The sequence below is a fragment of the Vicia villosa genome, linkage group LG4 (assembly GCF_029867415.1).
Source record: "Vicia villosa cultivar HV-30 ecotype Madison, WI linkage group LG4, Vvil1.0, whole genome shotgun sequence".
Taxonomy (NCBI): domain Eukaryota; kingdom Viridiplantae; phylum Streptophyta; class Magnoliopsida; order Fabales; family Fabaceae; genus Vicia; species Vicia villosa.
Window position 1 is genome coordinate 12,345,242 of NC_081183.1, and position 22,125 is coordinate 12,367,366.

The 22,125-nt window shown below is 34.6% G+C and overlaps 1 protein-coding gene across 1 annotated transcript; it reads left to right on the plus strand.

Moving 5' to 3' along the window:
- The first annotated feature begins 3,839 nt into the window (after positions 1-3,839).
- LOC131598829 (protein VAPYRIN) lies at positions 3,840-6,034 on the plus strand. The gene has a single exon (XM_058871393.1). The coding sequence runs from the start codon at positions 4,164-4,166 to the stop codon at positions 5,787-5,789; it is 1,626 nt and encodes a 541-aa protein (XP_058727376.1). The 5' UTR covers positions 3,840-4,163; the 3' UTR covers positions 5,790-6,034.
- Positions 6,035-22,125: the final 16,091 nt, after the last annotated feature.

Genomic DNA, 22,125 nt, shown 5'->3' on the forward strand with positions numbered 1-22,125 from the left:
ATTCATCCTCAGATTCTCAAACTTAATGGTAAGGAGCCGCAATCTTGACACACGAACTCTCAATGCGTCTCTATGTGCAGTTTTGAGAATCTCCCATGCTTCTTTAGCCTCTGAACATGTGTTGATCAATCTGAACATATTTTTGTCCATACCAATGAAAATAGAATTCAAAGCCTTGGAGTTTCCAAGAGCTTCATCATCTTCAACATCAATCCAATCAACTTTTGATTTTAAACAGGTTATACCATTTTCAGAAGTAACCGCAGGATGTTCCATCCTTTTTCCATAACTTTCCATGCTTTTTTGCCCATGAATTTGAGAAAGACAATCATCATAGACTTCCAATAATCATAGATGATGCCATATAAAACATGTGATATGTTGACTGATCCTCCATCTTTTATTGTGTCCATTTGAGCAGAATTTATCTTCCTTGGATCTCACTTAACAGGCTAGGGTTTCTACTCTGACACCAATTAAATTTATATTCCTCAAGGGACAGATGTCGCACACGATGTCCTAGCAGCTGGTACAAAAAGTTAAACTAAAATCACCATAATTAATTTGTACAAGATGATGGAGCAGAAAAACAATAAATAACACAAACAATTGGTAACCCATTTTGATGCAACCCGCACCTATGTCTGGAGGATTGGCTTCTAACTCAAGAAAGAAAATCCACTTATTAGTAGCTTAGTACAATTAGTCTACAAGCAACAACAAACCCTATGTTGTTCAATATCTTTTCCTAACACTACCCAATGACTTTCTATTTAGAACTCCCCATAAATATGAGACACTCTCTCACTTTCTTTTTTCTGTCAAATACTAACATCTAGTGTTTGGTTTACAATCACTAAACCCTAGCGATCAACTTCAATCAAAACTATGAGTGATGTTGAATTTTGCAACTCAACTAGACAAACCTACAACTATGCCAAATTACTAAAACATCGATGGTGTACATACAACAATAATAAAGACTCTAAATAAACCCTAGCACTCTAAATATCTTCAATGCTTGCTTTTCAACGAGGATTCTGAGCTCCTTATATAGCATAAAAATTTCGGGCTTTTCTTCATGGATATTTGATTTGATTCCGTCTAGAAATAATGCAAAATATGTTGGATATTATTTGCTCCATAAATCTCTTAAACAAGATATGATTTATTTCAATTTAAATTCAAATTTAAATCTAAATTAATCTTCTTCCAATTGTCAAATAAATCACAAAATCATATTGTTAAACGAATAACAATAAAACTGATCCAATCTTTGACCAGAATGTCTTCCAAAACCCAACAGCAATGATCTGTTGCGCAAAGCCTAAATGTCGTACCAACATGTTGGAACATCGTGTCCAGTATGTGTACCTTCTGCACGTCCATCCAACTTAAACATACTAGATTAATTTTGAACACTTTAAACATTTATCCATGATGTGATTTTGCAAAATGCAGTAAATCTAAAGAACTAATACACTAAAAATTCAATTATAATTATTTACAATATATATATATATATATATATATATAATATATATATATATATATATATATATATATATATATATATATATATATATATATACACTAAAATTCTAACACTTAAAATACATTCAGATTCCAAAATTCTATCCAAGTAATTTTAAAAGAGTAATTTTGGAAACTTGATGAGTTTTCGAGTGGATTGAGAAGAAAAATACATCACATTATATATAAACTTTGGTCCAATCCAAATAACATGTCAAAATCAATGTTTTTTACTTCTAAAATTAATTTTTAACTCGTACACTAAATTTGAGAAAAAGAAAGAGGGTATCACTATATAGGGAGGGATCCTAATATAGAGTAGTGTACCTCTACAACTAGTGAGAAACATAGAGAATGTATATTATAATAAAATAATTTGCTCTTCAACTCCACCCATGCATTTATTTCTTTTAATATCATCTACTTTGTTTTTAAAATTTTCTTTTACAGATTATACATTTTTTTACAAGAGTGACAAATGGATGAAATTAGAAAGAAAAATATCTTTATTTCCTAAAAAGTCCTCGTTTTGCTTAATGTTTGCATGCATGAATTGCTTACTTAGTCCTCATATCACATAATATTTCAAATTGAAATTTATTTTTAAATAAAATAATAAAAAAATAGCAAAATATTTATGAATAATTCAACTAAATTTCATCATAGTGAAGTGTTAATTTATATCTTTAAATGCTTATTTTTGTGAAAATGTTTCTTAATTAATATTATTGTAATTAAGCCCTAGAAGAGGACAAAAAACAATTTTTACAAACAAAACAGAAAGCAACAATAGAGAATCTTTATAATAATAATATAGTTTATGACCTCACTATAGTAGTTGCCTAAGTAAACCAATGCACCTTGCATACTCAGAATCACATAAAATATTCTTCTTTCTTGTTGGTCACATGCGAATGTTTTCCTAAATTGCCAAACCAAATTTTTTTATACCTTTTTGTATTTATTCAAACCATCATTTTCATATTAACAATCCAATAATCCATAGGAAACAAAGAAACAAGTTTGTTTTTTTAATTATGAAAACTCAATATCCAATCTAAGAATCAAATAATTTAGAAATCAATTTTATAGTTTAATGATTTCGACAAAATTCACTGTGAATCAAAACTTCCCCTTGGTATGATTAGTGGTTTGCTTGCAATTTATTTTTGACATAATGCCACATATTATCATTGATTTTTTTAAAAATTTATTAATTTAAAAATATAAATATTAATGTTTAAATAATGTCAAAAAGATTGAAAAATATTAATAGATATTATTTAGGCTCTAAATAATTAGGTACAAATGCATTTTTATAAATAATATTATTTTATAAAAATAACATCATTTTAAAAGATTGTTAATTTTTTCTCAGAAATGATATTTTTTTTTAAAAAAATAGGGTTAAGTATGTTTTTAGTCTTTGTAAATATCATAAATTTCATTTTTAGTTTCTATAAAAAAATGACATATTTTAGTCTCTACAAAAATTTTTTGCATGTAGTTTTAGTCCCTACTATTTTTTAAAATTTTGAAAAATATTTAATAACCGTTAAACTTTTAAATTTTTGAATGAGTTTTTTTATAGGTGTTTAGAATCCTATAACATATATCTTTATCAAATTATATATATTTTTTTAAATAGAAAAATTAAATATAAATTTTTTAAATTTCAAAAGATAATAATAAAAGTAATGCAAATTTCGAATTAGAAATTAGATTTTGAGTTTTTTTTTTTAGAAACTTTTTATAATGTTTTGAACATGAACATGTCTGTAAAATAATCATAAAAATACATCTGTTTAATAATAAGACTAAAACTACGTGCATAATAATTTGTGGGGACTAAAACATGTCATTTTTTTAACATAATCCAAAAACAAAATTTAATAATTTTATAAAAACCAAAAACTTATTTAACCCAAAAAAAATTTATATGAAAATGTCTCAACTTTTATTTTGTACATATATTTAATCGAATTCAGTGTTTTATTATAGCCTTGTATAGCCATATAATATTCTATTATACCTATAATATTCTCACCAAACAACCATAGGAATATAATTATTAAACAACAAAAATTGGCCTTTTCAATGCTTAATATATCCTAAAATAAAAACAATGAAAGCTTTGAGTATCACAAACAACAAAGAGATTAATTTATTACCCTTTTAACTTATACAACTAAGTCATTTTCCAAGAAAACTTAAACAACTAACTTTTCTAAATTTTACACAAAAAATAGAATAAGTCATCATTGATATTTTCATCACCACTTGGCACATTCTAGTTATAGCCGGCACCTATAGCAACAGTTTTTTTCATTCACACTTTACCTTAAAATATAATCTATTCTTCACCAAACCCCTTCACCATTTCACATCACAGTTTTCTCTTCTCCTTCCTTTCTTTTCCTCATGCTACTTTTCTTCTAAACTCACCAACAAAAACAACCAAAAAATCTTCCTTAAACCATCATAAACCAAAACTGTTGCTAAACATCAAACAACACAACAGAATCAAACTGTTGCAAAAATCAAACAACAGCAACAAAAAATCAAACTGTTGCCAAACATCAACAGCAACAGAAACAAACTGTTGGTAAAGATCAAACACAAAAAAAAACATGGATAGACTCATAAGGTTAGATCCATCAAACATAGTACTAATAAGAGTTGAACAAGGACAAAAATGTCAAGGAAAAATAACCTTAAACAATGTCATGTACACTATGCCAGTTGCATTTAGGATTCAACCACTCATCAAAACTAGATACACTATCAAACCTCAATCAGGAATCATTTCACCATTAGCTTCACTTGTGATAGAGATAACATATCATCCTCCACAGCAACAAGGTTCAAGTAATCTTCCTCACTCTTTTCCTTTTTCAGATGATTCATTTCTTCTACACAGTGTTCTTGCTCCTGGTGCAGCCATCAAAGAGCCTTCATCCATGTTTGATTCTGTCCCAAGTGATTGGTTCACTACTAAGAAAAAACAAGTTTTCATTGATAGTGCAATCAAAGTCATGTTTGTAGGGTCACAAATTTTGACTCAACTTGTAGAAGATGGGAATTCAATGGATGATATAAGAGAAGTGCTTGAAAAGAGTGATCCTTTATGGGAATCTGTTAACTCTAAAGACTCCAAAGGACAAACTTTGCTTCATTTGGCTATTTCGAAAACAAGACCTGATCTTGTTCAATTGATCCTTGAATTCAAGCCTGATATTGAGGCTACAAATAGCGTTGGATCGACTCCGCTTGAGGCCGCGTCTTCCTCGGGCGAATCGTTGATTGTCGAGCTTCTTTTAGCTCATAAGGCCAACACAGAAGGATCAGAATCTTCGATTTTTCGACCGATTCATCACGCGTCGAGAGAAGGACACATGGAGATTCTCAGGCTTCTTTTGCTCAAAGGTGCAAAAGTTGATTCATTGACAAAAGATGGTAACACTTCTTTACACTTAGCTGTTGAAGAAAAAAGAAGAGACTGTGCTAGGCTTTTGTTAGCAAACGGCGCGCGAACCGATTTTCGGAACACAAGAGAAGGTGATACACCTTTGCACATAGCAGCAGCCAATGGAGATGAGAACATGGTGAAGCTTTTATTGCATAAAGGAGCTACAAAATATGTGAGAAACAAACTAGGGAAAACTGCGTTCGATGTTGCGGCCGAAAACGGTCACTCGCGCCTCTTCGACGCGCTTCGTTTAGGGGACAGTTTATGCGTGGCAGCGCGGAAAGGCGAGGTGAGGACAATCCAAAAGGTTTTGGAAAGTGGTGGAGTGATCAATGGAAGAGATCAAAATGGATGGACATCACTTCATAGGGCTTCATTCAAGGGAAGAATAGATGCTGTTAGGTTTCTTGTGGAGAAAGGTATTGATTTGGATGCAAAAGATGAAGATGGTTATACAGCTTTGCATTGTGCTGCTGAATCAGGACATGCTGATGTGACTGAGTTTTTGGTTAAGAAAGGTGCTGATGTTGAAGCAAGGACTAATAAAGGTGTTAGTGCTTTGCAAATTGTGGAGTCATTGAACTATGTAGGGATTACAAGGATACTTGTTAATGGAGGTGCTAGTAGAGAAGGTTTAGGTGAAAAATTTCCATCTGCACCTTCTAAGATTCCTTTTGGGAGTAAAGTTGAAGGTGGAAGTGTGATGACGACGAAGAAGAAAATGAGTAGTCGAACTCGAGCGCTACGAGGTAGCTTTGATCGTTCAATGCCTTTGGCTGTTCTCTAGTAATAGAATTAGTCAAAGGTTTTAAATTGTAGTTGCAGTCGCAATTAAGATTATATTGTGAAATTTGTTATTATAGAAAATTGCATGTTGTAATTGTAGTTGTATAATGTAATTTAAAACATTGGAGTTGTGAGTGTAATTTGGAATGATGAGATAATTTTATTTTGGGTTTTAAGTGTAATTTTGTTGATGGAATTGTAGATTTGAAAAGTGAGAAGAATGTTATTTGTAATTTTAGAAGCTTTGTACTTTAATGAGTTTCTTTTCGTTAAAATTCTAAAATTTATATGAATAATACAAAAACTATGTGATGATAAAACAATTATAAAATTTATATGAATAATACAAAAACTATGTGATGATAAAACAATTCTAAAATTTATATAAATAATACAAAACTATGCAATGATAAAAACTATGCATTATATTCTAGGAAAATTTCTTCACCCACCTCCCAACCTTCTTGCCCACCCCTGGTGAATTTACCACAATACCCCTTGTTTCGGAAGTTCATTTCCGAAACTGTACTTTTTTTCTTAAAAAAGGTGTTTTCGGAAATGCATCTCCGAAAACGTGTTTTTTTTAATATAAAATATTGATTTCGGAGATGCATCTCCGAAATAAAGTTACTTTTTCAGAAAATGTGGTGTTTCGGAAGTTCATCTCCGGACGCACCCCCCTTGGGGAATTCGGAAATGAACTTCCGAAAATATGTCTTGACAGAAGAAAATGAAAAACAACAACAATTCGCTTTATTTAATCGGGTGATGATTACAACGATAATATTACATATAATTAAAGTTACATATTGTTGATCACAGGTAGGTGGGGATGAGTCAACATTTTGATAACATCGTCCGCCGATCTTTGAAGTTTCGCGTCCAACTCGATCGGGCCCTTCGAAGAAAATCGGTCGAACGTTGTCCACAAAACCGCCAAATCTTCGTCGTTCTTGATCTCAAAAGGTGTGAACTTAATGCCTCCCTCGTCGTTAAGCGATGGCGAGCGGTACTCGAGCTTGACAACCTTTCGATTCTCGGGATAGCGCAAAAGCGTGTTGAGCGACGGTATCAACTCTGCAAACGACGTGTCGCGCGAGAAGCGAAATTGGAACGACATCGGGTAGCCGGTTTCAAAGTAGACGAATGCTAGGTGGGGGTAGGTTTGTGTCATTTGTGTTTTGTGGTGTGGAGAGGATGAAGAAGAGTGTGTATTTATAGACTTATTGGAGCATTGATGGCCTAACAAACCTTATCCTGCCTCAGGGGACATTTCGGAAATGAACTTCCGAAAATAGGAGGCAGACTAGCATATTTCGGAAGTTCATTTCCGAATTATGCAGAAACAGACATAAATTTTGCATTTTGTTGATTGCTTAGTGTGTTGTCTAAATTGAACATATGGAATTGACATTAACCATAAATTAGACAAGCAAGTCATAAAACATAATTATATTATACATGTATTGAATCGGTCCGATTTTACATGATAAACAACAATACATACAAAAAACGATCCGGAACAAACTAAAATTCACTGAACCAATCGGTGGATCCTAAGTCCAAAATAGGCTCATTCTTCGACCGCTCTCTATTTTGCTCGCGCTCTTGGCTCATCATTTCTTCAAACTCCGCCATTCTTGAAACAAAAGGATCCGGCCAAGTTTCCGCCTTATTTGAACGATGTGCGGTCCATTGACAACAAGTAGCCGGTATAGGACACCCCGGTTTCAAAAACACTTGGACGAAGTGCCGCGATCGTAGATACCCGATGCATATGATTCGGCCCGACGAGTCCAATGGCGGTCGACTATGAAGTGGAAAGAAAGTCTCACTTAGTCCAAACCTCGTCAAATCGACGCATACAATATCATATGCACTTGCTATGAGATGACCCATATCGGGGAATGACATCCACTTCGAGACCGGAGCGATACCGGTAAGTGGTGGAACAAGTGCATCATGAATTTTTTCAAACTTTTCTTGATTTTCATATAGTCGGCCGTAGATGTCCCGATACGAAGTCAACTCCGCAAGAAGTTCCCGTCGGACTAAAGTGTGATTATTTTCCCCTTTACCGAGCAAACCCGCAACGGCCCGATATCCACAATTGCCGTCTCCTCCAACATCAACGATGTTATCGATATATTTGTGCATAAAAAGTGGCATCTCATCAATGTAGACAATGGGTGATTTTTTTATCGGCGGTGTGCGAGGTGGCTTCGAAATACGGGCACCTTTGTTACCACTACTCTTGGACTTAGGTGTCTCATGAATTTCCGGTAACGATGCATCAACATGTTCAAAGTAGGAAGGAGATCGTTTTGTTGATGTGTCATCTTGTGTAATTTTGGACTTTTTCGGTGCACCTTTAGTCTTAACCGGTTGAGATGGCGGTTTCAAATCGGTGGTCTCCGGAAATGCGATCTTTCGCAATTGTTCTTTTATGTGCATTTTTGTTGTGTCGTCCGCTTTAGCAAACTTCTCCATTATCACTTCCAACTCGTCGGAGATGGTGATTTTGGAGTCATTTTCTTTCGGTGGGTCAAAATCATCAAAACGAAGTTTCTTCCAATGGTCGGCTACCTCATCCATGCGTATGGGTGAATTCAAATTCTTTTTTTTGCAAGTATACAAGCACATGGTAGGCCGTATGTCTTTCTAATCGTGCACCCACATAATGAACTATCCGGCCCCGTCGTCTCCGACCGCTTAGCTTCATGAAACAAAAAATTCAAACCCGTTCGAGATATGTTGTAAATCAATTGGGAGAATAGAATTTGCCCTTTAAACCGGTGTTCCATAACCGTCTTGCTCCGACCGAACGATGTTTGAATTTCATTGTGTTGATTTTCAAGCATTTGGTTCACGGTGTCCCATCCCCGACACAAATCTCCCTTGCTATCACCCAACCACCTCTTGAAGACCGCATGTGTGGATTCAACTCGGTTATTCGTGGTGCAACCAAGATGTCTAACTCGATTTGTCCAAGCGCACACGACTTTTTCTCTAACTTTGTCAAGAATGGTGGATTCGACATAATGACAAAAAGTCTTAAGGGAACCACACAATGACCTAAAGTGTACCAATTTCTCGGTATACACATCTTCGGAGTAGGCATCCAAAATTTCCCTCCATGCCGCCATTATCCTATCAACCACAACACCGGCTTTAACAACTTTACCGTTTTCATCCGGCCTATCTTTTGTCCCAACCGCGGGTTTCAACTTGCTTCTCACGTTGCATGTTATGTGATACCGGCAAAGTAAAGCGATAGATGTCGGGAAGACGGTATCAACCGCATTCATCAAAGCATTCCCGGTCGGTGACAATGACGTTTGGCATAACCGCTTGATCAACTAACAAAGACTTGCAAATTCCCAAGGCCCACGTAAAGTTGTCTTCTTTTTCACACTTCAAAAAAGCAAACCCCACCGAATAAGTCTTGTCCGTCGAGGTAACACCGACTATCTCTAGAAGCGGAAGCCTATACTTGTTGGTCTTGTACGTCGAATCCATCACAAGAACGGTTGGAAATGTGTTGAATAATTTGATACTTTCGGGATGAGTCCAAAATATATCACGCACGGTAACTTTGTCCTCGTAGGTTCGGAAGCTTGAAACATAATTGTTATCGCCTAGAAGTTTCAAAAGTTGTTGCATTTCCGACCGAGGGCCCATATTTAAAACCTTGAGATTGTGCCGTTCATTATAAACTTGCTTGATATTTGAAACGCTATCCGGTTTCTTACGCTTCAAATCGGCAAGTATGTTGCGAGGCGCCACTTTAACTATCGTTAGGTCCGATATCACATTCCTCTCTTCGCGGGACAAACGACACGCCATTGGATGCCCGTGTAACTTGACATCCAAGGCATGATTATGCATTCCACAAATTACGGTTAACCGCCACAAATCATCAACCCTCCGAGTGGCACGCAACTTAAAGGGACACCCGCACTTTCTCGACCCCGTGTCCTCGTGTTTTAGCACCCGGTTTGATTGTACATAACTACCACCCCGTTCGCAATTCAAAACAACGAAAGCTTTCCGCCTACTATTTCCGTTGTCCGACCTTAAAATAACAATTGCAAATCCATTTTTGTTAGCTTCCTTCCGAACCCAATCAAGCAATTGTTCGCGATCGCCGAAGCTCCGATCAATTGTAAAATGTTGTCGAACATCGACCGCATTGATCATAGGAGTAACGTCAATAACCGGATCGTTATTATCGTTGACAATTTCTGGAACTAATACTCCATCGTCTTGCACAATATTGTCCGGATGCACCATACCTAACAAATGAATAAATTATCAAAAGTTGGCCAAAACTGTTTTTTTTACTGCCAGGCCTATTTTCGGAAGTTCATTTCCGAAATATGTTAGGTAACATATTTCGGAAATGAACTTCCGAATTATATCAGTGTTCAGCAGAATTTTGTTGAATCAATGTAGTGAAATAGGGAATGAAATAAGTGATGTTTACCTGAAATTGTAGCTTTCTATGCTCCCTTTAACGTGATCAACGGTTTGAAACTTGATTTTAGGACGAAAAATGGATGGAGATTGATTGGGTTTTGTAGAGGTTTGGAAAAGTGTTGGAGAAAAATGATGAAATAGTGAAGGAGGGAAATTTGTATATGCAGAAATATTTTCGGAAATGAACTTCCGAAAATATTAACGGTTTTGACATCTTCGGAAGTTCATTTCCGAAGACAAAAAAAATTCAAAAAAAAAAGCGCTTCGGAAGTTCATTTCCGAAGCAGGGGTAGTTTTGGTTTTTCGCTGGGGGTCACCCCCATAGGGAGGTGGCTAAAGAAAAAATCTATTCTAGATCATGCTATTCAACCTAAATTCATTTGTCTGCTCGAAATTTGTCACGATAGTAACCTCTGCATGTTCTCTATATAAATACAAGGACATTCATGAAAAACATTAACATCAAATTAACCTCATCTCATATTTCAATTTGAGTTCATTTACATTAGATTAACTTATCAATAAATATCATTAGATCACACCTAGCTCATATTGGGACATGCATGTCATAACTGTAAAACATAATCATCAATAAGTGTGACATACATGAACATTGTTTGGGCCAGCCAAAAGGCTCAAAAATACCGGGCCATTAACGAAGGCTCAATTTAGAATATTCTCGTCGAGGAACGACGTATAGGTAAACCTTCTCCGGAGGCGCGCACATTAGATCTAAACTAGTCGGCCATCCTCGACCATTGGATCTAGTTAGAGGGTCTCTCCCATTCCGTGTTGGGCCAAGCAGAAGAGATTTTAACTGTCCATCATATAAAAGCTCTTCTACGTGTCATAGTAGCTGCTTTTCAATTAACTTTTGCAAAGTTACATCCTTTTAATCTTATTGACTTGAGCGTTGAAATGTTAACTTTGCAAATAAACTCCCGCCCCATCGCATCAGAGATTCATACCACCGTACTAGAAAAACTCTTTGTCCATATATCACGGATCTTATGTTCCACACCGTAATAGTGGAGCCATTTGTGTGAATCTCACAAAACTCCACAATGAATCATCAAATCTCTTTGTTGTACTATTTCACTAATGATTCCTTTAATTAACAATGACAATATATGACATTGCAATAAGAATCATCATGTGGATTCCAATCTCCATCCCGATACCCTATTCCATTATCTCCTTAATTACTAGAGGATCACCCAAATTGAAAGAGCTAGCCAAGATATCTACGAAGAGAGGTGCGTTGAAATCACATATGAATGAAGGACAACCGAAAGATGAGAGACCAATCCTAGTATTATGAGATGAATAAAAGATATACAAAGTCCCGTACAAAATGCTTATGTTAGTAATGACTGCCACAATAAAAAATAACATAGTGCCGAGAATCTTGGTTGAGGGGGAAGCTCAGGCAAAGTCATGTACGCTTATATTTTTGAGGAACTAAGGCTAGATTGTAACACCCGTATAATTTTAATTTTAATTTAATTTGAATATTAGATTAATAATTATTATTATGGATTTTATGAAAATAATGGAAAAATGATGGTTGACGACATTTGGGCCATGTGTGAGATTAGTAAGAAGAGGGGGTGTGGTGTAGTAAAGCCCTTACTAATTTAATATTATTTTTCATAAAATAATTAGAATTGGGAAAGAAAGAACAGAACGTGAAGAGAGAAAAGTTGGAACACGAAGAACGTAGAAGAGGAACAAAGAGGAAGAGACCAAAGAGCAAGAATTTGGCTAAGGTAAGGGGGGACTCTTCCAATTATCATCTCTTATTGTGATTATAGATGAATAGTGTATGAATAGTTGTGTTGTTGAGTCAATTCTGTTTGTATGTCAGAGTTAGGTTTTGGGGTTCTAAGAATTGGGTTAGATTTCGGGATTTGGATGTGTTGATTGATATATGATGATATATTAGTTTGTATGAATGAATCCTGTGAATGAAAACGTGAAATTGGACAGTTTTAGACTCAAAATCGTGGACTGGTATGAGTAGAAATGAGTGGGTTTTGGACTGTTACGAAATTACAGGTTCTGGACATTTTCTGGTGTTTCGCGTATGGAACAGTGTCATACGCATATGGGATGAAGTCATACGCGTATATGGGACACTCCTAAAGGGCTATACGCGTATGATACGCAGGTGCCCTGTCCCAAATACCTTGTACTCATGATTTGCGTATAAGGAGCGTATGAGGATGCTCATACGCGTATGGAAATTTTGAAAGGGGAAAACTGGTCCTGGTGATACGCGTATGGTGTAACATCCCGATTTTTATTAATATTTTTATTAATTATATTAGTAATTATATTATTTGGTGTTTTTAATAATTACTTATTTATTTAGTTATTATGTGATATAATAATTATTTAAGTATTTAATTATGTGAGTGTTTGTATTTGACTCAATTGAGTTATTAGAGAGATATAACTAAATGGGCCTAAGTGATAGAAACATAATGGATGGATTGGTGGGTTAAGCCCAATTGACATAAGTGAGATAGTAAGAGAAGGTTAGGGTTTTAGAAGTTACTATTTTCATTTGGGGGGAAAAATAGGAAGAAGAGAAAAGAGGCAAAAGGGAAGAGAACAATGGTGGAAGAGAAAAGCTAGAAGAAACCTCATTTTCGCAGCAAGTTTCAGCATTGAGTCACCTTAGCAAAACAAATGTATCTCTCAATCCAACCGTTGGATCGTCGCGTGGTTTTGACACAACGTTCCTGACTCATAGAGGTAACTTCTGACCGGAGCGATTTTGATTTTGAGGATTTTAAGTTCGTCTGATAAGCTGATTTCCGAAATGGTTTTTAGGTGTGTCTCCAAATTATGTTTGAAGGATTTATTTTGGAGAAAAGCTTAGAGCTATGGTGAAAGAGTTCATATTTGCCAAGGTAAGGGTGGGGTTCTTTCATGCTAAAGGGTTGTATGATAGTATGTTATAGTGGGTTTAATTCTATACTTTGATATCCATGTTCTTCTATGTTGCAATTTTGGGTATTTGATGATTTGTTGGAATGTGATGATATAAATGTGATAAGTTGTGTGCAATTGATAATCTATGTGTATTAGATTGTTATGTTTGTTGTGAGTAAACCATTGATAGTGAAATAATGGGTTTTGTTATAGAATTGGAAAATAATGGAATAGAAATATAATAGTTGAATTGAAATTAATATAGTTTAATTATTAATTGGATAGTTAAATTATTAGTTGAATTGATTCCAATAAGTCTATGTGATTGGAATATACTTGGACTTGGACCAATTATTCGGTTTATCGGTAAATTACGGTATTTTGAGAAATTGTTTGTAATTGTGTTTTGGCTTGAATATGTATGTTGAGAAATATATATTGTCATGTCAATGATGTTGTTTTGATATTGATTCTTTATGGTTAGTTGGTTAGCATTAATTCTAATGACTAATTGCTTGATGTTGAAAATGTGTGTTCATGTATAATTGACAAAAATGAGAATTAACATGAGATAGTATGATTACTAGTGTTAATTGGATTGTGTGAATCGTAATTGATTAATTGGCCTCTCATATGTGAATGATGTGTGTGTGTTGTGAATGTTGTGTACAATTGGTGGATAATTCATAGAGTTGAATTATTGTGATATGTGGAAAGTTAAGATGGTAGAGATGATCTTAATTGCATATATTTGTGAGATTGTACATACATTCATATCATAGTGTGCCTTGAAACATAGGTGGAATTGCTTTGAAACACAAGCGTGGCTTGGATTCTAGAGTGAATCGGAAAGCGGTAAACTATATGTTTACATTTGGTGGCTTTGGTCTTGTCCGGATCTGAAGCGTGGCTAGATTCTATATGAATCGGAAGCGGTGGAACTTTGGGTCCATATTGGGTACCACATGCATAGAGTCACATGTCTTGCATTGAGTTACATTGGAGTTATGTGATGTTTGAATATATGTAATTATGTGATTAGGTGATTGTTATGTGTGCATGAGATGTGATAATTAAATTTGGTGATGTTTGATACATGATTTTGGTGATATATGTAAATGAAACGTATATGATGCGAATGCAAATATATATATATATATATATATATATATATATATATATATATATATATATATATATATATATATGTATTAATGATATATGTATATATGTGGAATATATGAACCATGTTTTGCCATTGTTGATAGTTGTATTAATTTACGTTGTGATTATGAAGTATATGTTATTATGTACTTGAATGACATACTTGTAAACTTGAATACATTGTTATAGTTGATAGTTAACATTATTGTTGTGATGCAAATTGCTTATATTGAGAAGTGGTGAATTGTGTATGATTTTATTTTTGCTATATGTATTATCATACTTTCCTTTATAATGTTTGATATCTCACCCCTTCTGCTGATGTTTCCCCTACCATGGAAAATGGGCAGGTACTCAAGTATAACTGTGGAAGTTTGTAGATTCATCGTGTCTGGTTGGTGTGTCGCTCTGATACGTAGCACTCGGGGGTTGTCTATATTGTTGTTTCTATGTTGTTCATGTTTTAGTTGTTGAATTCCAAATTGGATAATGAGAAGTACTATGATGTTTGAAGTTGTTTCCGATTAAATAAGATGATTTGTTTATAAATTTGAATGTTATGATTCCGCTGCATATTAAAATGAAGTTGGTTTGTCTAAGAGCTGTTATAAGTTGTTTTGTGCTTCTCTGAGATTAAAGTGCTATGTATCTGTTTATGAGTTGTTTATAGGAAGTAAATGTGATATCCCAAATGCTTGTTGATAGTTTTTAAAATACTCTGATTTCTCGCATGATATTTTTGGGTAGAATTTGGGGTGTTACATATGGCAAGGCTGATACGCGTATGGGTTGGTTTTTAGGCCATTTTGGAATCTGATGAAATGCGTATGATACGCGTATGGGGAAAGGTGATACGCGTATAGATGCGTATGGGCCTTATGATACGCGTATGGTCGCTGTATGTGTAAAATTCTGTTTTGTGATTTTCTAGAAAGTTCAAGGATGTGTAACTTTCGATCGGTAGGCCTGTTTTGTGTGCTGTTTGAGAATGAGTGAACCTTGTGATGTAATATTTTGGTTTACTGATAATTTGATTGTATTTGAATGATGCGAATGTATATATGAACATGCTTAATAATAATGATGATGATGATGAAATGAGTATAGATGATGCTACTCATAGGATGGTAATGATGAAAGTATGTTATATATATGTTGCATGCATTCATAAACATTGAAAAGGGCTGAATCCTAGATGATGAGAGGATTCAGTGAATGGCAGAATTCCCATCGTGTGGAATTTGTGCTGGCAGGGCCGTATCTGGATGATGATAGATCGGTCGGTGGATGATTCCACTGGTGATGTTTGGTATCACATGCATAGAGTCAGTTGCATTCAATTGCATGAATTTAATAACATGATTATACAGATGCTCTTGTATTGTTTTGATGGTATGTGTTTGTACGATTGATGGATGATCTGGGTATAGATGGATTGGGTGAATAATATAACTGTTGATGTACTGTTATTGATAATGCAATAATATTTGTTAATTGCGAATGAGACTCACCCTTACACTATATTTTTCAGATTGAGGATAGCGGCTTCGACTCGGTGAGGATTAGCTCATGAGTCAATGTGTCTGTTAGCGTCGGGTCATGCTCTGATAGGTGTAACACTGGGGAATGCTGTTTTTAAGTTTATGACATTAACTCTGTTTTGTCTAATTTATTTGAGGATTGAAAGCATTAATGATGTGATGCTAGACGATGATTATTCCGCTGTGTAAACATGAGTTATTTGATTTATGAGTTATGTTAAGACGTTTTCCTTCAGTGAATGCATGACCATGACAGATGTTGTTTTATTTTATTTATTAATTGTGACGCCCTTGTGCATGTAACTCTGATTTAATTGTTTAATTGCCGCGGGGTTTAGAAGGGTGTTACATAGATGAAGGAAAGTTATTTCCTTACAAAGAGCATGAATATTCAAGTCTATGATTTTGTCACTTGTCCATAGGGTATGATGGAGTTATTAATATCCTTGGGAGAAAGAGTGAACGTAAAGATGATAGACATACACTTGGTAATGGTCCCTTGTAGAAGCGTCTACAATTGTATCTTGGAAAGACCTTTCTTCACAGTTCACGCTGCTTGACATAGTTGCTTCAACCGCCCACCTAAAGATAAAATAACATAACATTTATGACGAACCTGTTATCTTCCAAGCTGACCTATAAGAAGCCCACTCAATATATAAGACACCTCAAAGAAATATAATGGCCACCACCTTCATGCATAAGAGGAAGACAAGAAGAACAGGTGTACCCAATCAAATCCAGCCTAGCGTTAATACCATGTACTTCAATACACACATATGAGGTAGTAACAAACAATGAGCGCGGCCTCCTGGGAAAAGATGAAAATCCCAAGACCAATTCTAAATGAAGAATTTAAAGTCGCTCAACTCGAAAAGAATCCAATCATAACATTAATGATAGGAACCTGTTATACCCCAAAATTTGCCCACATATTTTTCAAGAAAACTCCAATCTAAAAATTAAGGGTCTCATATAATCATGGATTTTTATTTCAACAAATATCCTGACATATGAAATACTTAGTTTTTAGAATTTTTCTTATACAGTAATTTGGCTTGCAGTTGAATTTATTCTTACGCAAACGCCAAATACTGTTTATTACTTCACACATGCTATTTATTTATTACAGATAAATAGTACTGACATAATTGGTACAGAGTTAAATCTTTTTGCAGGCGCAAAATCAGGAAACTCAGACTGTACTGGTAACAGTAAACATTAGTTATTTATTATGTCTGTGTTTTTCTAACAAGTCATGTAAATAAACTTTCATTTTTCACATAAAACATAAAACAAAAAACAACAAAAAAGAAAATTAACTTTGACTGTTGATTTTTCACTCTAACTGCTACGTCAATACCTGAACAGTCAGTTGACAGCCAAACTGCTGGCAGTACAATTCTCAGTGTTTTGTACCATCAATCAAATCAATCTTTCACAATTCAAAATTCCAAGGTTTTTGTTCAAGAAGTCTTCTGAATATCACGCGATTAGCAGAGACTCAACACTGCACAAAAATCAGGTACGCTTAACTGTCTCCTACACAAACAGTCCCTAATCAGGGTTTTTCTTGTTTTTACAGGAGCAACAAGTTTTTGAGAGCTCAAATGGATTTCATACACATCCATATATCTCAAAGTACCATCATACAAATTTTCAAACTTCAATTCACTCAGACGCACCGTCAGCAGCTCAAACAGTCAACAGACGACCCGTTTGACCAAAAAGTCAACAGACAGTCAAAAATGAAATTTTTTGTCAAAGTCCATATTTTGTCAAAGGATTCATCATTTGATCATTGGATGATCATAATTCATCAAGGAAAGATCAAAAACCAACAAAACCCTAAGATTCAAAATTAGGGTTTTTGCCTGAAAAGTCAACTCAACTTTGACTGATCATAACTCTCTCATCCTTCATCCAAAAAATTCAAAACAAAGCTTGTTTTGAAGGAAATTCAATTATCTTTCAAATGCCATTGATCCCATGGTCATTGGATTCACCATTTGAAAAATATGATCAAAGACATTACAGGTCATTTTCAAAGTCAACAAAAAGACACTTTTTTCAAAAGGACACACAAGGAGCTTCAAAAATCATTTTGACATGAGACCAAAGACATTGGTTAGAGGACTCTTTGAGGTTTCTAAAAAGTGCAAGATCTCCTTCATATGACAAAAATTGAAGGATTTACACCTTGTTGAAGTTGGCTAAATTTTGGGAAAATACATGAAATCAACATTGTTCAAAATGGCATTTTTTCCAAATGGGGCCAAGTTTTCAGCATTCAAACATCATTTCCATGATATTATGGGCCTCCCACGACCAAGACAAAGCCCACATCATTTTTCTCCATTTTTTGATTTAATTTTATCACATATAAGATTAAATTTAAAAAGGAAAATGGAAGAATAATGGTTAGCTTATTTTCCAAGCATGACTCATCAAATAATCACTTAATTATGCAGCAAGGAGGCTGCAAGGAAAGAAGTGTGAAGAGCAAGCCAAGGTTGCTTGAGTTCCAAGCTTGAAAGTCAAAATTCAACAAAAGCAATCATTGCTTTTAGCTTCAATTTTAAGCACCTCAAGGCCTATAAATGAAGAAGCATATTTCAGCAACAAAAGAGAGCCAAAGAGAGCACGAAAATTATAAGCAAAAGCATAGCAAGAAACTTCATAAATTCTCTCAAAATTCCACAAACTTTGTAATTTTCGTTTTCCATATTCCAATCAATATCAATACAAACAATCACTTCCAATCATCTCCTAAAGCAATATAGAGTAAGAATAAGCTCTTTGTTTGGTCCCATGAGAGTCGTAGCATGTGTATAAAGTGTTACATGAACATACACATATAACTTTCGTTTTCCCATGCATGCTTGATTAAAATAAAAACTAACCACTTGCATGGACTCATGGCATGATATAGAGTAGGTTTGAGTGATCACATGCAAGCTTTAACGTGGTTTTGAAGCTCCACCATTTTTGAGCTTCAAACATGTGAAGCTTTCGTTCTCCATGATACAAGCTTCAAATGGAAAAACTAACGACGCTATCATGTTCAGAAGGGTCCAATTAGGTGATCTGGGTGGCCTTTGTTTTTTTTTTTTATTTTCATTTTGTAGGTCGTTCAAAAGCATGGAAAAAGAAAGAAAAATCCGCAGGAAAATCCGCAGGTAAGTCTGCAAGAAAATCCGCAGGTACCAAGGAAGAAGATGATGAATAGTGAGGTTGAATCTTTGACCGCACGCGTGGCACATCTTTCTCTTCCCATTCGCCAGTCAACTGCACGTGGGTCCCACCTGGAATATTCAAATTCTGCATGATCACATGTTGTCCCTCTATCCATGTGCATCATGTGACTTCAATCTGGGCCATAGATCTCCACTAATTCTCCATCCAACGCATCAAAAACGTAGCTACACCATGCACCTTCATTTAATTACCACACATGATCATTGTCTTATTTTATTTTCTATTTTTATTTTAATTTCTTTGTTAAATTAGTTAAAAATAGTTTTAAAAATCCAAAAAATACACAAAAAATATTTTTAGACTTCTAAAATAATATATTATTTTCTGAAATAAAAATATTTTATTTTCTTCAAAATTTTAATATTTTTGCATAATTAATTAGTATATATTTATATATTTGCTTTTTAATTATTCTAACCAATCAAAAAATCATCAAAAAAATTGTTCTTTATATTAAATATTGTTTATATATTATAAACTAATTTTGTACATATTTTGAATAATTTTCTTTTTAAGTTTTAATTATTTGTATAATTATTTGCATAATTATGTTTTAATTAACTTAAATCAATTTCAAATCAATTTCAAAAATTCAAAAAAATTAGTTTTGTTTTAAAATTAATTAACAAATATTTTGTATATATTTTAAACTTAATTTCTAGGTTTAAATATATTTCCATCTTTTTTCTTCATTTTAATTTAATTAATCATGCATTAATTATAATTAAAATCAATCATAAAAAAAAATCCAAAAACATGCCTTTTATTTTTCTTGCAATTTAAATTCCTAGATAAATGTATAGGATGTCAAATTCATGTAAATAGGCTAGTTTACATTTCCTGCACAATCGATGTAATAGCGTAGATTTACTTTCCGCACTTTACATTTCCGCACTTTAATTTCCAGCACATATAAACTGCGTGTATGTCAAAGATAAAATTGAACCGTTAGATCACTAACTTCAAAGATAAATATCTGAATCCAATCACAATCACACTTGCACCTCTTAAGGTAATCCCTTTTCAATCTTTCAAAATCAAAGTCAAATTTTACTGTTTCGAGTACAAAATCGAACCTTGCTTTTATATCCGGTGAAAGGATAGATTTTTAAAGGAAATAGGATAAAGACCTTACAACTCAGGGTAGACCTCCTAGTTTGCTTGCTCAAATCAAAACAAACAAAATTCTCATACACTGTTGATTTTTCAAAACTTTCAAAAAAGACAATACTTTGTATACATCCAAACACGGATTATTACAAAGTTAACGTTCTTTTCAAAACATCTTTCGAAAGATAAACAAGCATTTTGTATACATCCACACATGGATCATTACAAAATTCAATTTACAAAGGTATTTGAAACCACATATGAGCAATTTCAGAGCAATTGAAAAGTGATCGAAAAACAAGTGAGCTAAGCAAACTTAAGAGCCCGTGGATAACCATGGATACAAAGGGTGCTAACACCTTCCCTTTGTATAACCTACCCCCTTACCCAGAATTTCTTAAAGGTCTTTTTTCTGTGTCTTTTATAAACCTTTCCTTAATTGGATAAAATAAAAGGTCGGTGGCGACTCTGTGAATTTTCAAAATGCGAAAGCATTAAGCGACAAAAAAGAGTCAGTTCACGTATCTCTACAGATCAGAGGTATGGCCCGGTATTAAAAAAAATCGGAGGTCCACAGAACTGGCGACTCTGCTGGGGAGATACTTTCAAAAAACAAAATGTTTTCAAAAGGGGTTACCTTAAGAGAATAGATCACTTCGATGTTTTCAATTGATTGACTTGATTGCTCTATTTTTCAAAGGCTTGCTTGGGTATTTTGCTTGTGTGAAAGATTCTAACCCGAATCTCGAGATACCTTAAGTATATGACATTAGACCAAGGAAACTGTACGGCATGTACCGATACGGTTGATCTGGTAGTCATCATTAGTGCGATACTTTGGTTTATACTGATGTCCCTTGAAAACGATCAAGGAGTATATTAGGCTTCCGAAATGTCATTAAACACTAATTTGTCTTAGAACCTTTTTAGTTGAACTTGACTTGTGGCCTATTAAGTGGCTAGCTTTGAAATTGATCGAAGTTAGTTATCCTCGAGGAATATTTTGATCGGCCGCTCGAGCGCCGTATTGAGATGTTACTTCCAAGGATCATAGAACCCAAATCCAATTCTAGGACAGGTTTTAACCAACTCAACTTCAGTGGGGAGGGTATCACCTATCAGCTCCATACAAGCCTTTAAACCTAAGGCTATTGTTTGATTTGTTTTTGTGTGCCACATGTTTGCATCATAAGCATATCATTTTTGCACCAAACACTTCAAGGATCAAAGAGTTTACCTTTGTTTTTGCAGGTAATGGCTCCCGCCACCAAAGATTACATCCGAATCAACATCTCAACGGTACCGTCTGAACTAAAAGACTTGGTGTCAGAATTCCCCAGGAATGTTCAATTCACTGAAAAGCATGGTCACCTACTCCATTTGGTTATCTCAAAATTTGAAGAAGACATGATACGGGTCCTGTTCCAGTTCTTCGACCCTGAACATCATTGCTTTACCTTTCATGATTACCAGTTGGTACCCACTTTGGAAGAATTCTCTGAACTAATTGGATTGCCTGTTCGAAATCAATTACCTTTCACTGGTTTAGAAAGGATTCCAAAACCTGAAGTCATTGCTGCTGCTTTACATCTGCGGAAATCAGAAATCGAGTCCAATTGGGAAACAAAGAGTGGAGTTAAGGGTTTACTTGCCAAATTCTTATTGGAAAAGGCTCGACTACTGCTAGAAAACAAAAGTTATCCAGCTTTTGAGGAAGTTATGGCACTGTTGATCTATGGGTTGGTTTTATTCCCAAATCCCGACCAGTTCATAAGTGTACACATCATCAACCTTTTCCTAATCCGTAACCCGGTACCAACATTGCTGGGAGACATTCTACATTCT

What these genes read in the sequence shown, in the direction of transcription:
- LOC131598829 (XM_058871393.1), top strand. Translation starts at nt 4,164, where the DNA reads ATGGATAGACTCATAAGGTTAGATCCATCAAACATAGTACTAATAAGA.